The sequence below is a fragment of the Gracilinanus agilis genome, chromosome 3 (assembly GCF_016433145.1).
Source record: "Gracilinanus agilis isolate LMUSP501 chromosome 3, AgileGrace, whole genome shotgun sequence".
Classification (NCBI taxonomy): Eukaryota; Metazoa; Chordata; class Mammalia; order Didelphimorphia; family Didelphidae; genus Gracilinanus; species Gracilinanus agilis.
In genome coordinates, this window is record NC_058132.1 from 33,596,680 (window position 1) to 33,617,484 (window position 20,805).

Below are 20,805 nucleotides of genomic sequence, written 5' to 3' on the forward strand. Positions count from 1 at the left end.
TTATGGATAGGAGAAGAGTTCATGAACAAGGAAATAAAAAGAGAGAACAAGAAATAGTGGATCACAGAGGGTAAAATGGATAATTCTAATTACATTACATAAAATTGAAAAAGTTTTTGCATAAGCAAGACCATTGTAGCTAAAATTAGAAGAAAAACAGGAAACTGTGGGAGGGGATCTGAGCTAAATTTTTCTGAAAAAAGTTGTTTTTAAGATATGTAGAGAGGGGCAGCTGGGTAGCTCAGTGGATTGAAAGCCAGGCCTAGAGATGGGAGGTCCTAGGTTCAAACCCGGCCTCAGCCACTTCCCAGCTGTGTGACCCCGGGCAAGTCACTTGACCCCCATTGCCCACCCTTACCAGTCTTCCACCTATGAGACAATACACCGAAGTACAAGGGTTTAAAAAAAAAAAAAAGATATGTAGAGAACTGAATCAAATTTACAAAAATAAGAGTCATTCTTCAATTGATAAATGACAAAAGCATTTGAAGAGGCAGTTCTCAGAAGAAGAAAAGCAATAAATAGGCATATTTAAAAAATGCTCTAAATCATATATGAGAAATGCAAATTAGGGGGCAGCTGGGTAGCTCAGTGGATTGAGAGCCAAGGTTCAAATCTGGACTCAGACACTTCCTAGCTGTGTAATCCTGGGCAGGTCAATTGACCCACATTGCCTAGCCCCTTCTGCCTTGGGATTAATACATGGTATTGATTCTAAGACAGAAGGTAAGGATTTAAAAAAAAAAAGAAATACAAATAATTAAAAGTAAACCAAGTGTAGATGAAAATAAATAAGTTTAGATGGCCAGGCTTTGTTTCCTCCCTAACACCTATACAGAGAAATCAAGTGACAGTAGAGGAAGAAAAATTGAATTGAATTAAACCTGAGAACCTGAGACACTTCCTAAGAGCAAAGTTCTGGACAGATAAAGACCCAAAGCATTATGCACAGAGACATGCTATCGGGGAGGAGATGTAATGCCAGGAGGTTGGGTGGGACTAGGGGTCACCTCGGGAAATGGTGAGGACTCTGTCCAAGGAAGAGTCAGTCCCCGGAACTCCTGCCAGGACTGCCTGGTCCCCATTCCAAATATATGCTTACCCTCTTCCCCTGTCCCAATATAGCATTTACCTACTGGGGATTCAAATACTGTGATCCAAAATAGAGATGGAGAATGTTTTCTAACTGTTCAATGGCTGTTCTATGACCGTTGATTTCCCTCAAGGTGGCTGTCTTAGATTGATACACTCTAGAGGGCACACACCCTACACTTCCTCCTCTTAAAGCCACTGCCAGAAGTACATGTTGGAGGCCAAAGATGACAGGGACTTAACTGGAAAGGACAACAGGGGCATGACTTATGTAAGCATGGCCAACGACTATCATGCTACAGTTAACTCTTTTGAGACAGATGAGGGACAGTGCCTTAAAAATAGGGAGGTTGAAATAATTTCAAAATATTTCATATACCCCATTTACAAATAGGGGACCCATCAGAGTAAAAGCCAGAAGAGAAAAGAAGCATTCGATTCCAAAACTCCTACAGTGGCTTAACATTAATATAGAGAGGGGAGAGCTGGATGGCTCAGTAGGTTGACAGCCAGGCTTAGAGACAGGAGGTCCTGGGTTCAAATATGGCCTCTGACACTTCTAGTAGAGTAACCCTGGGCAAGTCACTTAGTATTGATTCTAAGATGGAAGGTAAGGGTTAAAAAAAATTAATTTAAAAAGAGAATACATGGCAACTCATAAAAATCATGAATTTAGAAGTCATCAACCCCATCCCCACATTGTACAGATGAGGAACTAAGGCCCAGAGAAAGGATATAACTTGCTGAAAATCACACAGCTACTAGAATCGGGTTGGAACCTGGCCCTCTTGCCTCTAAGCCTCATCAGGCACCCTGCCACTGCCTCCCCCAATACATCCCCCAAGGGACTCACAGTGCCACTCCGAGCTCTCTGCATGGGAAACAGTTCCGGGGACGTGCTCATCAGACCAGAACTTCCAGCATAATTCTCTCCCCAGCTGTACTGGTTAGGATCTAGAAAGAACAAAAGGCTGTAAGTGCTCAAACATAAGGGCTCCTAGAATGTGCTAAACATCCAGGGCATGCAGGACCAGCGGGAAGACTGACCACAAGTTTCTGAAACTCAAATCCTTTAAGGTATCTCAAAACGCCTAAGGAGCCAAATTCTGCTTGCTAAGAAGAAAAGGGAATTTCTAGGGGATGCCGGATTTCTTTACGTTTAGGATAAATCTAGGAAATTTTATTCTTCATGTTATAAAAACAAACTCAGAGAAAACTTCCTGATGTATTTAAGTCAGGAAACTTACAGGATGAACATTACAGAGGTTGGTCACTAAGCTTATCTCTAAACTCTGAAACAATGACCTTTACCATTTCTGAGAAAATAAGGTACCCAATAATGGAATTAAGTTCTCTCTGTATTTTTTAAGGTAAGAGACCCTCCTAGGAGCACTGAAAATGTATTTCTCTCTTAAGAAGTTGTTTATGCCTTTAGAAACATTCAATACGTTAGCTATTTGACAGAGAGAATCAGGAGGAAAGGTAATTGAGGGCTCAGAACTGGTGATGGGAAAAAGGAAAGAGGTAATTAGCAAAATGAGGGATGTCTGTCATTCTTTTTTTGCTTGGAAGATGGGGAGAAAGAGAGTGGCATGAAGCCCTCAGCAATCACAAGGAAGCCCAACACAGGAACATGTCAGTCAAATTCTCATCCAGGTTCCTGGAGACTGGAGATTCATTCAGAGGACTGAACTCCTCTCAATCAAAGATCTTGCTTTTCCCCTTCTCTAGAGAAAGAGACCACGGGCAAGAAACAAGATGTCCAAGAAAAATGGAAAGAGGAAAAGATGAGGGTTTCATTTTTTAATACCCAACAAAAATCTCCAAAGTCAACAGTCTTGCCATTCCTTCCTGCCCCTGGCCCATGCCTACCCAGGACATTCTCATCCTGCCCCATTGGGCTTCATCAACACACACTATCTAAATGTATCCACTGACACTTCCCAAGACTGCATTAGGAAAAGAGAGTAACCCTCTACTCACTGTCTTGTTCTGCTCCTTTTAGGAATGCCCCGATGGCGCCCAGGTAGCCTTCATGCCTCAGGAACAATGCCTGAACCTCTCCCTGCCACAAGATGAAATATTGCATTGGGATGGTCCCTGATGGCCAGCCAGCATGGGCACTTTGTGCTCACTAGGTGGTTTAAGGCAATTACAATACATGTGGGTACCTCGCCTCACACAGTCAATGCATTCCTGAAAAGTTGTGCATGATAGACTTTTGTCAGCTGAAGAGCATTTTAACTGCAATAGGGAATTTTCCTAGCTACAGAAATTCCAAGGTACATCTTTCTGCCAGGTAAACGATCTGTTTGTCAAAGGAAGTCATCAATCATCCTATTTATCTACTTGGGAACATCTTGATACGGACACAGCTGGACTAGGTCTAAGAGGAAGTTCTTCTGTGTAGGCCAACCCCATCATGGGGACATAAGGAGACACTGTAATGGTCATAGAAGGGTAGCAAGTGAATACAGCGAATGTTCGTGCCCCTTCCCCAAGAGGGCAAACCTGAGGGATCAGAAGGACATATGCAGGCCGGACAACTGCCTGAGTCCCCTGGTCCTCCACAGGCTGGGTGACAGGGACCGCTGGATAACTCCCCAGCTTCACAGGCTCTCTGAGGGTTTTCCAAACCAACACTGCTCTGCCACTCAGGGCTAAGGCTCTGGGGGAGGAATGTAAAGGCCCCAGACTCATAGCTCATCTACAGGCTTACTTTACTGCCTCAATATAGTTAGAAATAGTCTTATCTCCCTGACAAGTGATGCAGGGTTAAAGAAGGGAACAGGGAGGGGAGGATGAAGAATGAACCCTCCCAATCCAGCATGACACTAGATTACAAAGGGGGTTTAGTCTTCATTACCTTAGAGAAGAAGTTAATACTGTAAGTGATTGTGCGCATGGTGACCGGATGGCCCCGGATGAAGAAGCCCCCAAAATAAACTCTGTCTAAGTTGTGGAGTTTGGCGTAGAGACAAGCCAGCTGCCCAATGTCATTGCTAATCATGTGTAGTAAGCTCTTGGACATATCTTCTTTGGAAAACTCTAAAAGAGAATAAAAACACATTGGTAGGAGTAGCTGGGTAGCTCAGTGGATAGAGCACCAAGCCTGGAGTCGGGAAGACCTGGGATCAAATCTGGCCACTGACACTTTCTAGCTGTGTGACCCTGAGCAAGCCATTTAACCCCAATTGCCTATAAATTCCAAGACAGAAGAGCATTAAGTGTTTTTAAGAAACAAACCATAGTGGCACTAAGTCAACAAAGAACACATGTATGTGTGTGTGCATGAGTGCACACTTTCTACTGGACACAGTCTTCAGATGAAGGAAAGTATAGCTAGGCACAAAATAACTGCACAGTTGAAGTAATTGCTAACATTTAAAGAGCCCTTTAAGGTTTGCAAAGAATTTTACATTCATCATCTCATCCAGTCCTCCTAACAACCTTGTGATACAAATATATTTTACAAATGGGGAAACCAATGCTGAGGGGTTCAATGACTTGTGTAAGGTCACATAGTTAGTACCTGCCAGAGGCAGAATTCAAACCAAGTTCTCTCTGCCTCCAAACCTGACACTCTTCCCCATTTCCTTTTATCACTTCTCAATGGGCCCCTTCCGCCTCCCCAAAGTACAAGCAGGTATCAATCTGCCCAAAGGGGAACTAGAATTCTGACCACCAACGGCTCAGACCCAGAGCAAGGTTAAACTCCCACAATGAAAATGGTCAACAATTTAGGGAAGGAAAAGGTTCAAGCTGATGGGTTTCCATTTCCGCCTAGTAACTAAAGTAGAAAGGCTACAAGCAACAAAACAAAACAAAAAAAAACAAAACAAAAAAAAACTGTTTTTCTTTTTATAAATCAGAGCATTCTGTAAGTAGCAGATGGGAAGGAAATTGCCCCAGACATCTGTACATAATTCCCTGCTAACAACTTCATGAGTCATCACTCAGTTTGCTGTAATCAGTGCAAATGCTGCCTCGGGATTTCGGGAGGAGTGTTCCAATAGGGGTACCTTTATCTGCAGTGGCCGACTTTCCAAAGCTACTGGCTATGAGATTGCCACTGAGCCCCAGGGTCTGGTAGGCCCCACCATAGACATCTCGCACCAACATGTCTACATTCGTGTGCTGGCCCTTGGAGGCAAGATGCAGCAGCTCATCAAATTTCTAGAAGGAAAACCAGAGGAAATCAAGAGATGACCTAGATTTGGGAACCAATGATGAAAGTAGGTCTGGAAAGGAACTGCAAGTCCACAGAGTGATGGTCCAGTTGTGGGAAGGCCCCACAAGGGTGGCTTCACCTCCTGCCTCCCAGACTCATGTCCCAGGATGCCAACGTCTTAGTGGTGGCCCAGTTCAGGTTCATGCTTAAATATCAATAAATCTGTTGTTTGAACCGACCACATTTAACATGATTCTTAAGAGAGCATGCAATAATACCCCACTCAGAAAAGAAATGGGGGCTGTTAATAAGGACCATAACTCACAGACCATTGAAAATGAAAAAAATATATATCAAGCCACACATCTCTCTCCTTCAAGGAACCAGGAAGGAAAAACGATATCCCTATGAAGTGCTTTTTGATACCTTTGTCTTGGTAAGCAGAGCGCCAAGCCCCCAAAAGGTGCCTCCTCCAATTGAGCTCCCGCCAATCCACTCAAACTTGTCCTCTGTCTCCACCTAGCAGTCAGAATCAGGGCAGTCCAGTTAGCATTGTTTTTCAGCGTATGACCCAGCTAAGCACAAAATAACATATCAGCAAGTGGAGTGTGAGCCTGGGGCCTTCCTCTGAAAAAGCCAGGGGGCTAGAGGGCAGCGGCGGCTCGGAGGGACTACTTCTCTATTAATTGCTCTGCTTTGGGAAGGAAAAGGCAGAAGTGATCAGGAGTCTCTAAAGTACCCTACTGGGTGCCCCAATACCCCGACCCTGTTCCCCAGAGACACTCTATCTGGGTCTCAGAGGTAAGCAGGGGCTCAGCTTGTGTAAGACACAAAGCATCTACTGTCATGCTGGCACAGAGCAACCCCTGGCTGAAAAGGCCATGGCATATGGAGAAATAAGAGCTCAGCTTCCCTGTGTACTTTAAAGTTGGAAGAGCCCTTTACATAAAACAGCTCACACAGGTACCAGACCCTCAAAAGTAGGGGGGGGGGGTGCAAGGGTTATTCGTCCTTTTTTGTGGCTGATGAAGCAGAAGGGCAATGGTGCTCAAGGTGCTCAAGGTCATATGGTTTAGGCAGTGGTGCCAAGGGATACGGAATGCCTGCCGGGGCCTCTACAAGACCTTCTAGAGCAGATGACAGCCTCTCCTTTTAATCCAATATCAGGATCCAGATGCATGCAAAGAAGGATGACTGAGCCATGAGTTAGCCCTCTTCCTAATGAACCAGTGTGGCCAGGCTCCTAGGCCCTCCACTTACCTTCACTATGGAAACTCCTGAGCCAATGTTCACAAGGAGGTATGGGAAAATGTTAGGGTGGTTAGTCTGAAACCGGAATTCAGGATCAGCATCCTTCTGGTACATGAATGCCTCATGGGGAATATTTTTTAGCACAAAATTACACCCTTTTATCAGGCAAGTCATCACATCTTCCTTATCAACTCTGAAAAGGAAATCAAGCACTGTTTCAAGACATTAGTCATTTTTTTAAAATAATTTTTATTTTTTAGAAAAGTTATCCATGGTTACATGATTCATGTTCTTACTTTCCCCTTCACCCCCTGACCTCCCCCCATCAAGACACAAGACATTAGTCCTTAATCTTTTCTGTGTGTGTGTGTGTAGGATACACATAGAGAGATAGGGATGGATAAGTACCTATATCGATAGATGACACACAGAGAAGATGGATAGAAATATAGGTAGATGAGGGAGAAAGATAGCCAGATGGACAGCTAGAAAAGAGAGCCATACTAAATCCTGCTAAGCACTGACCCAATGGAGCAAATTTCTTAAGAGGTACCCACCCAAGTGATACCAAGACAAAGGTTTCTGAGAACATGGTTCTGCCCCCGGCCTCTCCATGATATGGTATCATCAATACAGACAACTTTTCAATATAACGGACTTGGACACTGATCGTACAGATGATCCCAAGTACAGGGGCTGACATCTCTGGGGAACCTCTGGTCCATATGCATTTCTCATCTTTTTTATGTTTTATTTGCAAACAGAAGAACTGCTCTTTCAAATCTCCCCCACATGCTTCAGCTAGATCTCTCAACTGATGGGGCCAACATTCCCAGGTCCTCCTCTACTCACCTCACCAAAGGCAAAGGCAAAACATGGTAACTAAATCTCTTGATTTCACATTTAAATACACCATTGACTATTTCAATGGCTCTGTGAATTCACTGATTAGGCATTCCCTCCAACAATGCAGATTGCAGCTCATTCCTATTATTTGTCCTGTGTGCTTCTCATCCACAGTCTCCCATGGACTCACGATAAAACCTAAAATGCTGGAGAAAGCCTTCCTCACAGTCTTTTTTATATTCAGTGGATACCAATGGAGAACATGGGCTAGCTATCTGTTAACCTTCACTCGTCACAGGAATAGGGTCCCAGCAACAGTATAGAGTAATATGTGTATAGCATATATATGCATAGCCTATGTATGTATAGCGATATATGTATAGAGGCCTGCCATAATGGTCACTAGGTGATGGATTTTTTTGGCGACAATTCAGAAAACAAAGGAAAAAGCAGTCCTTTGTCCTATAAGGTCCACTCCCCTCTTTTCATATCCAGAGGGAGACTAGTGATTAAGTGGTGGGAAAAGGAGAAGAGGATTTTAAGATTTATACCTTCAGCTTTAATCCCTGACATCAAAAGATGTCAAAACTAGCCCAGGCTCCCAGATGATGCCGGGTCTTTCTCCCTACTCTATAGTTCTTGTACTAAACAGAGTACTTCTAAGTCCACCCATTCACCCTTGTTTTCCTGTACCCTCATCAGAGACCTCCATAAGTTCAACAAATAAAAAGGGGCCAGTCCCATCCTGTGACTTCCTCCATTCTGTAACCCAGGAAATCCCTGAAGCAAGTTTGGTTCCCAGGTTCCTTATTACCTCCTTATGCATCGGCACACCAGACCTAAACGGCACAGGAAACCAAGGCTGACACACAGAAACTACCCGGAAGCTAAGAGATGTGGTCCAGGGAATGGGCCCACCGAAGTCACCAGTAGAGAACTGAGGACTTGCTTCACATTCTCCCACTAAACTATTAAGGCTTAGCAGAATTTTCCTTCTTTTTTCTATTTTAAAAATATAAACTCTTTAAACCTCTTCCAACAAAACCAAATTCCTAGAATCAAATTTTTGTCCCCCTCTAATCCATTTCCACTTACTTTAATCGAAGCTTCTCCTCAATGAGGTCTTTGAATTTATATGCACCCCCTCCCGTTGCCTGGATCACTTTTGTTTCTGTGTTGACAAGATGGTCTTTGATGAAGTCCAGACAGGCTTCAATGTATGTGTTCTCAAATTTAATAAAATGCAGGCGGGCAGTGATCTCCTCTTGGACTGAGATTTCATAGGGAGGCTCATGCTCTTGTTCAGTATCCTACAGAAAGTATGAACCACATATCAGGAATAAAAAGGGCATGGAGGAGAAGTTCTGGACAGTCCTCTAAGGTCTGGAAAGCACTGACCATACATGATCTCATCTGCAAAATGGGGACAATGACCACCCACCCCCCTCCTAGGCTGGGTGTGGATCAAATGAACTAACACACGGGAAAGTGCTTTATAAATATTAAAAAGATATATCAATACTAGTCACCATTATTATTGCATTTTTTATTATAGTTACTTCATTGGAGTGTCCCAAGAAGCCCGGGAAATAGGTATTATCATCCCCATTTTACAGATGAAGAAGCCCAGATAAGACAAGTGATTTGATCAGTCACACAACTAATAAGCTCCTGGGGCAGAATTTGAACTCAGGCCTTCCTGCCTCTACACCATGCAAGAGATCTTAAAGAGATTCATTTCTTCCACATTTGCTTTTTCTCCACTAATTGCACACTGTTAAAACAGACAGGACCTTTAAACCTCCAGGAAGAAGGTGGGAGGTAGAAGGAGCTTGTGTCTAAAGGGCAGCCAGGCCTAATAAGAAATTAAAATATGGAAAGGAGGGTGGCAAAGAAGAGCAGAAGAGAGGCCCACAGGGTCTGAGAGGGAGCTGAGCTGGGAAATGGGGTGAGGAGGGGAGTGGGAAAAGGGGCCAGCACTGAGCATGACACACTGGTAGCCTTCAGTATGGGCTGCAGGCTCAGTAGGACTCCTACATTCTAGCTCCAGACATTGGAAAAGGTCATCCTCCACTCAGGAAAGAAGTAGCCCCTCTTCTTCTTGGCTGCAGAATCATTCTCTTTCTTCACCGTTTTATCCTGAAAACACTTCTGTTAAGCCTCCCCTGATACTAAGCACCTTGAGGGCCCCACACTGTAATTCTCTATTCTTTATTCCCAGAATCCATCAGCATGCCTGGACAGAATGGAAATTTCATGGAACTCTTTCTTTAGAAGCCCAAGGAAAGAGGCCCAGGAACTAGGGCTAGCTAGCACAAGCTGTAGGTTAGGGAGTAGAAAATGCCTAGCATCAGACCAGTCCTCCTTTCCAAATGGGGGTGTGGGGGACACTGCAATGGAACAGCCCATCTTGGAGTCTTTACCTTTCCCGAGTGGTCAAAAGATCTCACTCTGGCTACTTTGTGCTGTACAGTTGAATAATAAGCCAATTTGGTTAATGATCCACCTGTGGACAAAAATAGCAAGATCAATTCAGAAGCACGGCAGAAGAGAATCTGTCTCTCAGGCATTCTCAGAATTTCCTTACTTTCCCAACAAATGATTCTGTCACAGATAAGAACTGTGCAGGCTGAGTGACGAGTACACATGAGTCTTAGTTTCCCAATACTAATCTTCATGCATATCTAAAGCCCTGGGACCAGGATGGCAGCTTCATGAGCTCCCCAACTAGGAGATGCAGCTCCGTATGTGACTAAAGAGGGAGAAGGGAGAGCAGGCAGCCGGTCCCCATCTCGTCTACACTTTACATCCCTGACTCTAGTATATGTCATGACATGGGCCTGTCTGCTTTAAGCTTATGTTTCTCTCATCATGTTAAAGTACAAGTAACTTAGCTTGGATAACAAGATATTGCTCCACTTCAGAGCTGAAGACTGAAACTGCCCCCAACTAAGGAAAACTGAGTCTCCAACTCAGATCCTGCTGATGACCTGAAGGAAAGAACCGATAATACCAATGTTTTCCTTTGAAAAGCTCTATAACCACTGACCTTCCTCACTGAACTGGCATGCACAGCTGAAGAAATGAGGTGGTTTTTAATGACTCAGAAAGAACTGCTCATCCAAATGACAAGTTTTAATATCACCCTTCAAGGGAAGAATGGAAACTGCCTTGTATCCCCAGCACAGGGCCCATCAATTCCAAAGCAGGATCCCCATAAAAGGGTTAGGGATGGGTTGACTGACCCCAGAGAAAGGTAATACTAATGCAGAGTAATCAAAAGCAATCAGATGGCATATTTCAAAGCCCCACTTCCCTATGCTGACAAAAATAAAAGTTAATTTCCATTAAAAATCCTCTGCCCAGCAAATTCTGGTAGTTAATCCTAATGGGCCACAAACGAGGAAGAAGGAGGCTATTCCTGAAATAAACACGACATGGAGAGCAAATAAGATTATCTGAGTCGTCATCTGCTTTCAAGGACAAGTAGTCAACAGCTTCTACTTTGAGACAAAGAAGGGGGGGAGGCGGGCAGGGGGAGAAAGACAGAGGCAAAGAGCATGTGAAAGAGCAGGTATGTGCAGAGTCCTAGGCTTTAGGAATAGCGAATAGAGAAAATCCTTCCAGAGTATTCCCAACGGGGCATTAGCATAACCAGTGGAAGTTGGGAATGAAGGAATGGACTAGATTATCTTCAAGGTCCCTCCCTGCTATGATTCTATGAACTAAAACCAAAACAGTCTAAAATGACTTGCAGAGAAACTGCCTTTGGCTCAGGGCACAGAATGGAACAGTGAAACAATCCTCCACAGACTCTCCAGAGGAGCAAGAACCAGGTAAGCTTGTGAGTTGTCACCCCACTCCCCATTTCCCTCTGGACCATCTGTCCAGCTGGGGAGTCTGTCCTTACGTCAAGCCATGAGGTTCTACAGTCTAATTGTAGTGCAATGCTGAGTTCAGACCTCAGGGCCAAGCAGAGCAAAGTTATCCCTCTCCCACAAAAACACTTCAGACTTGGTGATGGTGATCATGGAGACACTGACGACCATCAGAGATTATTTTAAAACTTTTGTTTTGCAAATGATTAAATACATAAAGAGAAAATGGCTAAGAACACATTAAAATCTGACACCAAATGATCCAGGATACGTTAAAATATACTCAATTTGTGTACTAATTCAGTCTCAAAAATGTGTGCTAACACACATTCCCCCAAACAAAACTGTTTTCCTTTATCATTTACTGCCCTCTATCACACAGAGACAGACGGACAGACATACCCACCCAGCCACCCTTCTCATCTCCTCCAGTAGCTTGTAAGGAGCAGATGGTCTTTGTATCTCCCCTTTTCCAGGGCCTCCAATGATGCCTAGTCAAAGTTTCTACGAGTTCATCAAAAGAATTTCTAAGAATTGACAATTTCATCAGTACTCTTTTGATCGACATAAAGTAAGGGTGTTCTTCAGCCAGGCTAACCAAAGCAGATGAGGGACCTTTTCCAAGACTCATCAATCAAGTCTGGACCTCGGGGATTTGATCCATCCCTGGCTCTCCAGCTATGATCCTGTGATACAGCACGTGCTGATTCCAAAACTCCCTGGTCACCCTCACATGACAAGTAAACCAAAGCATTTGAGAAGCGGCTGAATTAAGACAGTCTTCATACAACAAAATCTTCCCTATAAAATGGATGGCACCAGTCCACGAGGTGGGTGGACAAGCACTGCCAATCACAAAGGAGGGCAGGCCTCTTCTCGCCGTGTGCCTTCCTTCAGGGAGTGGGGGACTCACTGAACCCCAGAGCTGGAAAAGATCTCAGGAGTGGCAACCCTGAACAAGAATCTCTTCCACAACCCATCTAAAAAGCAGAGGCTGTCCCCTAGGGTACCCCCACCCCAGGCCTTGGGTGAGGGCAAGCTCAGAACAGAGTCTGTCTGTGAACAGCAGGTACTGTCAGACATCCCTCCTTACATCAATGCCCCCGGGGGCTAAGCAGGAGAAACTTCCTCCCATTTCCACCTGCCCCCCACCTCAATCTCCTCTTTTCCAGGCTCCTTCAGTTTCCCATCCCCTGACCATGTCTCCCCCCATAAGGGACATTGGTCCCTTAGAGCTTTCCTCTGACATTAAGGCCTCCTTTTTTAAAGGATTACAGGAGGAAGAAAAGGACTTCCAGACCTAGGTGTCAGGAAGGAAAAAGGGGACCTGAGTAAAATTTATTAAGCACCTACTATGTGCGAGGCACTATACTAAGCGCTTTACAAATATTATCTCATTTGATCCTCACAACCACCCTGGGAGGCAGGTGCTATTATTACCCCCTTTTACAGGTGAGGAAAACTGAGGTAGACAGAAGTGAAGTGACTAGTAAATGGCTGAGGTCAAATTTGAACTCAGGTCTTCTACTCCAGACTCAGTGCTTTGTGCATTGGGCCTCCCAGATGCCTCTCTACAGGATACACCTTTGCCACAAATGATCTTTATGTATGGGTACACCCCAAATCTAGTGGACGTTTTGTACTGGATGTTCATCCTACACTACCTTGGTAGATACCAAATGAACCCAGTGCCCCAGATGTGGTCTGACCAGTTCTGACTGCTACTGGCTGGGGGTCAGACCAGAAGGACAGGAGCCAGGTGAGCCTCGGCAGATCCCCAGGGAGCCTCGTGCCTTGGGTTCAAGAGTCCTGGGTACTCCTTAGCATGGTTCCCAGTCTAAGGAAAAGAAGGTAGAAATAACAACTATTCTGAATATCATAGGCATGGTTAAGACTTTATATCCAGGGACAGCAAGGTGGCCCAGTGGATAGAGCATCAGAGCTGGAGTTGGGAGGACCTAGGTTTAAATCTGGCCTCAGATACTTCCTAGCTGTGAGGCCCTAGGCTAGTCACTTCACTCCAATTGCCTGGCCCTTTTGGTGTGGGGGTAGGGGCAGAAATGGGAAGGATAAGAGGCCAACACAGACCCTAAAACTCTTTTAGTGCATGAGAGATGCCAATATGAGGCCCCAGGGACACAGCAATCCTAACTAGGGAGATAATACATATTAAACATATATTAAATTAGATTTTTATTGCTGTTATTAATGTTTCTGACCCAGGGCAAGGGTTCTGGTAATCTAGGCAAAGCCAGAAGAGATATTAAGGTTGACCTAGTCCAAAACCATCTTCTGATGAGAATATGCAGCTGAGGCAGTCAACACACACAGGTAGGAAGGTGATGGGTGTGCTTATCACTAAGACAGACAGTAAGGGTTTAAAAAAAAAACCTATATATATCTAGGACCAGGAACCCCAAAGGACCAGTTTCTACCACTGGGAAGAAAAATCCATTGGGCCTACATCTGTCTCTTGCCCACTTTTGCCTGAGTATGTCTGCTGTCTACAGAGGCAGAAGAGATGGAGGGATGGAGAAAGAAAGCCAAAATCAAACCACTCATCCACCACTGACCACTCTCTAATCACATTTAGATGATTCAGAAAAGCCCCACCAGAAATGCTGCCCATCAGAGTCTCAGCTTCAAATCCCCTGCCTTCCTTTGAGCCAGATTGGTGCTGTGATAAACAGAATATCCTGGCTTATCTTTCCCTCTTTTCAAGGAGGTGAACCAACTCAGCTGGCCTTAGTTGGAGAAAATTCAAAAAAGACTTTTGCCAAGAATGTGAGTAAAGCTAACTCAGATTGTTTAGAAGTTTGGGTTTTCAGACCCCATAAAAAAGTCTGTTATGAAGAAAAGGTGGCAACCAATTTTAATGAGATTCTAGTCAGTGCTGGCTAACCTGGCTGCATTGCTGGTCCTCAGAATTCTCAAGTCCTGGCCTGACCTCAGATTCACATGGGGACTCCTTTAAGGACTACACTTGTTCATGGCAACAAATTCAAGAACAAAATACATAAGGAAGGATTTCTTTTTTTTTTAAGAGATGAAATAAAAACCAGAACTAAAAATACACTCTTGAGTATGTCTGTTTTGCAAACCCATACTTCAACTTTGACATTCAGAGGAAGTCTTAATTCCAGCCAGTGCCTCTGTGGCTTCTCAGCTACTTATCATCATTCAAATATACTGGATTGCAGACCTTTGGCCTCTAAAGGCAGAGATTAGATGATCTGTTTCTCGTCAGGGTCGGTCAACCAATAAGTATTTATTAAAAGCACCTACTACAGATCAGGCGCTGGGCTAAGAAACCAGAGAGATACAAAGGCAAAAAGCAACTTTCTGCCATTGTGGAGCTCATAGCTTCACTGGGGGGACTGGGGAGAGGGAGCTTTAATTTGTACTTTAGGAAGTGTGATTGTTTCTGAATCACAGTTTCAGGATGGCTAGAGATAATAGAAAGACACCTGGGGTGGGAATCAAAAACCTGGGGTAAGGAGGCAGCCGGGTGGCTCAGTGGATTGAGAGTCAGGCCTAGAGACGGGAGGTCCTGGGTTCAAATCCGGCCTCAGACACTTCCCAGCTGTGTGACCCTGGGCAAGTCACTTGACTCCCATTGCCTACCCTTACCACTCTTCTGCCTTGGAGCCAATACATAGCATTGACTCCAAGACAGAAAGTAAAGGTTCAAAAAAAAAAAAAAAACCTGGGGTAGAGTCTAGGCGCTCACTTGCTCATCAGGTGAATTTTTGTGGGCAGTCCTTTGGTTCTCCGAATTTCTGTTTTCTTTTCTATAAGGGGGGAATAATGTTTGTTAGGCTGACTCACTTAGCCATTATGAAAAAGGACTTTGTACTCTGTATAGCACTAACTAGAAAACAAGTTATTATTATTATTCCTTGTCCATTCAAATGAAAAGATTAGAGATTGCAAACGGAAAGGGGCCAATCCAGATATTCAGAACACCCCAGATCCCCAGAACATTGTGCTCAGCTGTTCAGCTTGGCGTACCTGGCTAGCACAGATGCACCCTTCCTTGCATGACTATTTGCTATTAGTATTAGCAATCAAAGTGGCTTTGATCTATTAGTAGAACATAGGGTTCTCAGAGGGTGAGGGGGTTTGTCCATCCAAAAGAGATAAGAAAATGAATCTCTCCTATTGTTTCTGCAGAGCTGGGGGCCTACAGGTGGGAAGCACTGTATATATTGTCAGACATTGCTGATGTGTTAGTTTTACTAAACTGCACCCCCTTCTTCTTGTCTTTACTGTTTTGTTTTTTGTTCCCAAGAGATGGTTCACTGGGTATGGAAGAGAAGAGGAATAGATTTAGACATGAAAGTGACATTAAAAAATATATATCAAAAACATTTCAAATAATTTTTTTTAAACCCTTGTACTTCGGTGTATTGTCTCATAGGTGGAAGATTGGTAAGGGTGGGCAATGGGGGTCAAGTGACCTGCCCAGGGTCACACAGCTGGGAAGTGGCTGAGGTCGGGTTTGAACCTAGGACCTCCCGTCTCTAGGCCTGGTTCTCACTCCACTGAGCTACCCAGCTGCCCCTTCAAATAATTTTTACACTCTTCACTTCACAGGTGAGGAAATTAGGACTCAGAGAGCAGAGGAAACTCGCTCAAGGTTCCCTTCCTACTTGGCAACAACTGAATTGAGGATCCAGGCCTCTTGATTTCCAGTTCAGAGCTGGTTCCAATAAAGAATCTGAATTCTATTTCTGCACGCTCCACAAGCCTAATTTTAAAACCACTGCTCTATGTGACCTCCCCCTCATCAAAACGCTACAAATGCACAACCAATGACGAAAAGAAAGACACCTGACTGTGCCTTATCAAAATATTTCCTTCTAAGCTTCAAACACAGTAGGCACTTTGTAAAGCACGCTGCTGAAATGCTTATTGTTGAATTGTATTTTCTGATCTGCTCAATGCCCAGAAAGGGTCAATACAGCACAATCCTCTCTGGCCTCCATCAACCCTCTTCTCACAACACCACCAGCACTCCCCACCATCCTCAATGCAGGAAGACCAAAAGAAAGGACAAACTTTTGAGCTTGAGAGAAACACAATGAGCATTTCTAGTCGGGTGGAGCTAAGAAGCACTTCCTATGGCCACCAGCCTTCTAAGAATACATATGCTGTCCACCCAAAGGAATGAATGGATTTTCATTCACTTAATTGCTGGAAATCCAGCTTCAACTCCCACCATGCTTCTGAAACTGGGCCCTCAAAGGTCACCAATCACCCCACTGGCCTGCCAAAATCCAATCCTCTTTTCTGAGAACCCTCAAGTGGGTCACTGAGCACAAGTCCTTCCCTCCAAGGGAAAGCTTTCATCAGGAGCTGGGGCAGGGAGGAGCCTGGGGGCTGCTGACCACTCCCAGTGCTGAGGGAAGGAGGCCCACAGGCCATGCTGCTGTCTTTCAGGGATCTGTCTCTTACCTTAAGTCAGGGATCTTACATAATAGGGGTTCTTCCTCCTGCCTTTCTGGACATCTCCGACTCCTCAAATGCCACCTCCTCATCTTCCCACCCACTAAACAGGCAAGTTGCTCAAAGTTCAATCATTCAGCCTTTGCTACAATTTCCCTATCCTCTGGCTTCCACTCTGGCCCATTTGTGGATGCCTCAAACATGTGCTGGGCCCTTCTCTATGCATGCTCTGTCCTACCCCTGGACACCAACTTTCTTCAGAAGAGGCTCCTATTGACTGAGCCAGGCCTAGAGATCAGAGGTCCAGGATTCAGATCAAGCCTCCGATATTTCCTAGCTGTGTGACCCTGGGCAAGTCACTTGACCTCCATTTGCCTAGCCTTTAACTGCTCTTCTGCCTTGGAACCCATACCCAGTATTGATTGTAAAACAGAAGGTAAAGGTTAAAAAAAAAAAAGAGGGATCTTTTTGCTAATTCCTGGCTTGGCTTCACAGTGGTTAGAGCACAGGACTTAGGAGTCAAATAGAGCAGAGTTCATATCTGGCCTCAAATATTGGCTATGTGACCTTGGACTCATCTCTGCCTCAGTTTCCTCATCTGTAAATTGGGGGTAATAATAGCTCCTACTTTCCAAAGCTGTTGTAAGGATCAAGTAAGGTGATATATCTATAAAGTGCTTTGCAAACTTTAAACTGCTATATAGATCCCTGTTGTGACTTCTCTGACTAGCATGTGAAAAACATGCTGAATGACAGATTGCCCTTGGAAGGGCTCCGAACCAATAGATCCTAGATGAAATGTCTGTCACTTTGCCTCTAAGTTTTGAAAAGGCAAAGGGGCCCATGGGCCTTCCAGTTTTGGACCACCTCTTTACATCAAACCTCATTCTGGAGCTGGCATCCAAGCCTCAAAAATCTCTGTTGTCCTTTGTCACCTGTGGGCCCTGGCCCAGAATTTCCCCAATTCAGTCTCATGTTCTTGCTCTGGAGTGTAGGGAGGCTGGTCTAAAGCATATTCAAGGTGTCCTTCAGTCCCCAGTCCCAGAAGTCTAAATCCCCAGATCCATGACAAGTCACTGCACTCATCAAAATCAAAAATGGGAAAATGCCCCTGCACCCAAGGGAACCTCAAGATGTCTGGATGGAATTGTCAGCCTCTTCAGGGAGCCTACTGTGATCGCACTCACTATAAGCCACTTTCAATTGCTAGAAATCAGTAACACCAATGGTCAGGCTACTCATCTTGACAAGGTGTTTACAGGGTGAGACAATGGACTATTTTTAAACCAGCTACAACATAAGCAAGCTGACAGGCATTTCTATTTGTTTAACCACTATTCTTTCTATTCTTAAAAAGAGAAAACAAAACAAACAAAACCTCATTCTGTTTCCTAAGGGGGCTTCTCTGCCACAATCCCCTCCTCTGATTCCACTGACTGGCCTAAGGCAGCCCCCCCCCCCTATCCAGACTTCTTAGGGAAGCCCCCCAAAAGAATTCTGGGGGAATGCTGGACTCTCAGAGAGGCTCCAGCTGAGGACTCATCCACCCAGCACCTACTCTTCTCTCAAGCAAGCAAGAGGAGGGCAGTTGTTTGTAAAGCAAAGTCAGACATCAGATTTGGTGCCAGTGGGCAGTGCCTAACCTTCCTGGCTGTTCTGTCACTAAAAAAGGAAATAGTCCTATGCTAGAAGGGAGAAGAGACCCAAGACAGAATTTCCCTCCATAGCAGGAGGCCAGGCAGGGCTCCTGCTCACCAAGTATGACAGAGGAAGAGCCCAGATAGTGGCTGATTCCTGATGGCCTCAGGGCTGCTTCCCAGAAGATGAAGGACCCATCCAGAGTCCCCTTCAGGAACAAGTGCAAAACTACCCAAACCAGGGGAATGGTGCCCCCTTTGCCCACTCCCTCAGCAAACTGGGGATCTCCATTAACCAGCCAGGCCATTCTAAGGCATTGATGTCTTAGTCTTGAGCCCCCCCCTTCCAGAGAGCCCCCCCACCAAAAATGATGAAAGGGAGTCTCCCCCACCTTCACTTCTTTTTAGCTGATCACAATTTTGCTGGGGGAAAACCAGGAAGCCAATAAATCAAATAGACAGAAGCCAGCACTTGGCAGGTCCTTAACAAATATGTGGCCTTGAGTGGAGCCCAGAAACTGTGAGGCCCCCCACCTTCCCCTCTCCCCAAGGAAGGAGAACTGACAGACTGTGAGTCAAGGAGTTCTCCTCAAAGGACTCCCACACCTTAAATCCTCAGAAGGTATAAACTCAGGGGCAACTCAAACTCCACCCCTGCTCCCACAGGACCTGTGGGAGCTACAGGGAAAAGGGAGATCTGTGGCTGGATCAGAGGCTGATAGATCCAGAGCAGGAAGTGACCTTGGAGGCCATCCATGTCTGGGTCAACCCTCTCATTTTACATTTGAAGAAACTGAGTCCACATGGCTTTAAGTGACTTGTCCAAGGTCACACAGGTAGTACCTGGTGGAAGGGAGATTCAGATACTTGGGGTGGGGTGGGGGGTGGGAAGAGTTGGTATGGTGGCTGGACCAAGGGAGTGCAAGGCTGGGAGGTGAGAATGATAGTGGCTGGGCCCTGGTGGGAAGGAAAGGAGGATGGGAATGGGGTGAGAAAGAGGCCAGATTCTAGGAAGGGAAAAGAATATTGAGATGGGATGGGGGCAGGAGGGTTAGGGATTGAGACTGGAAAGGAAATGGGTGGATAGGAGTAGAGTGGCTGGAGTGGAGGGTGTGGGGGAGGAGAGAAACGGTGGAAGAACAGTGGCTAGATCCCAGCCACCAAAGTGATTTTCTTAGATCTGACCATGTAGCTCCCCCACTCCACAAATTCCAGAGGCTCCTCATCACCTACAGGATCAGAGATCAAGACCCCTGCTGGGCTGGCCCTGCTCTGAGGCACTCCAGTCAGCCCTGGCCTCCACATGACCCTCCAGTTCCAGGCACTCTCCCTCCTCACCTCAGGCTTCCTTAAAGGGTCAGCTCAGATTAGAATGGGAGCTCCTGGAGGGCAGAAGCTGCTTCTAGGCCAGTGACTGGCCCATAGGAAACCCTTAAAGAACCTAGATGACTCACTAACCCAGAGGAGATGGGCCTTGGGGGCGAAGGGAATAGTGGCTAGAAGCCGGAGCAGGAAGAGACCTGCTGATTTGGGAGGGGGAGAAGGGAAAGTCCCTGAGGGAGGAGAAAGGGTAGAAGGAATGAAGTGATGGAGGGAGGAATGGCCAGGGAGGTGGGGCTAGCGGCTGAATGGGGGTGTGTGTGAAAGAGGGTATGGGGGTGGGGGCAGTGAAGGAGGAAGGAATCCAGGCCGGGGGTAATGATGGGGTAAAGTAGGGAACTGTGGCTGGACTTAGGAAAGGGGGAAGAGGGTGGGAGGGGATGAAGAAAGTCCCAGAGAAATGGGGATGACTGGGTAGGCAGGGGGTAATGTGTGAAGGATCCTAAGGGGCGTTGAAGGGGAGGCAAAGGTCTGTGGGACCCTGGGGGGCAGAGGAAGGGTGAAGGATCTGAGAGGTGAAAAGCTAACCCCGGGAGGGGATAAATGACGGTGGGGGAAAGCGGGGGATAAAGTACGGGAGCGGGAAGAGAAATATGAAGGGCCCGGGGTGCGGTTGTGAAGGACCCTGGAGAAATGAAGACCCCCCACCCACCCAGCCCAGGAGAGGGGGATAAATGAGGGGAGAGGGAAGGAGGTAAAGGACAAGGGGGGGTGGGGGGGTTGTTCGGGGTGGAGGGCCCTTCCTGCATTCCAGCTGACTGTTGTTTACTTCTTCCCTCCCCCCACCTCCTCGGCCGCCCCCCTCCCATCGGGTCCCACACGGCCGGGCCAGCCCAGGCCAGGACGGGCCAGGCTCCGCAGCCTCCTGGGTCTTGTAGTCTCTCGGCTGCCTCTCCGGCCCTGCCAGCACGGGATCGAGGACTCCATTTCCCGCCGTGCCTCATTCCCCAAGCCCTCAATGCAGACCCCTGGGATCGGTAGTCCCACGATGAGTCCGCTGCTAGCCCGGGGGCCGCCGAGAGAACTACAGATCCCATGAGGCCATGCGGTTACCCTCCCACTGCTTTCCCCACCTCCCCGCCTCTCCTCCTCCCCCCGCCCT

General features: G+C 46.0%; 1 protein-coding gene across 1 annotated transcript in view; it reads right to left on the minus strand.

The window, feature by feature from the left end:
• The window catches only part of PANK4 (pantothenate kinase 4 (inactive)), a 41,266-nt gene extending 22,635 nt beyond the window's left edge, over positions 1–18,631 (minus strand). Inside the window, exons 1-9 of the mRNA XM_044668649.1 lie at positions 18,442–18,631; positions 9,784–9,866; positions 8,456–8,670; positions 6,524–6,707; positions 5,690–5,782; positions 5,115–5,268; positions 3,959–4,140; positions 3,076–3,157; positions 1,946–2,046 (exon numbers count right to left, since the gene is read on the minus strand). Of these exons, the coding sequence (XP_044524584.1) occupies positions 1,946–2,046; positions 3,076–3,157; positions 3,959–4,140; positions 5,115–5,268; positions 5,690–5,782; positions 6,524–6,707; positions 8,456–8,670; positions 9,784–9,866; positions 18,442–18,631 (1,284 nt within the window). The remainder of the gene's footprint in view (positions 1–1,945; positions 2,047–3,075; positions 3,158–3,958; positions 4,141–5,114; positions 5,269–5,689; positions 5,783–6,523; positions 6,708–8,455; positions 8,671–9,783; positions 9,867–18,441) is intronic.
• Between the last annotated feature and the right edge of the window lie 2,174 nt (positions 18,632–20,805).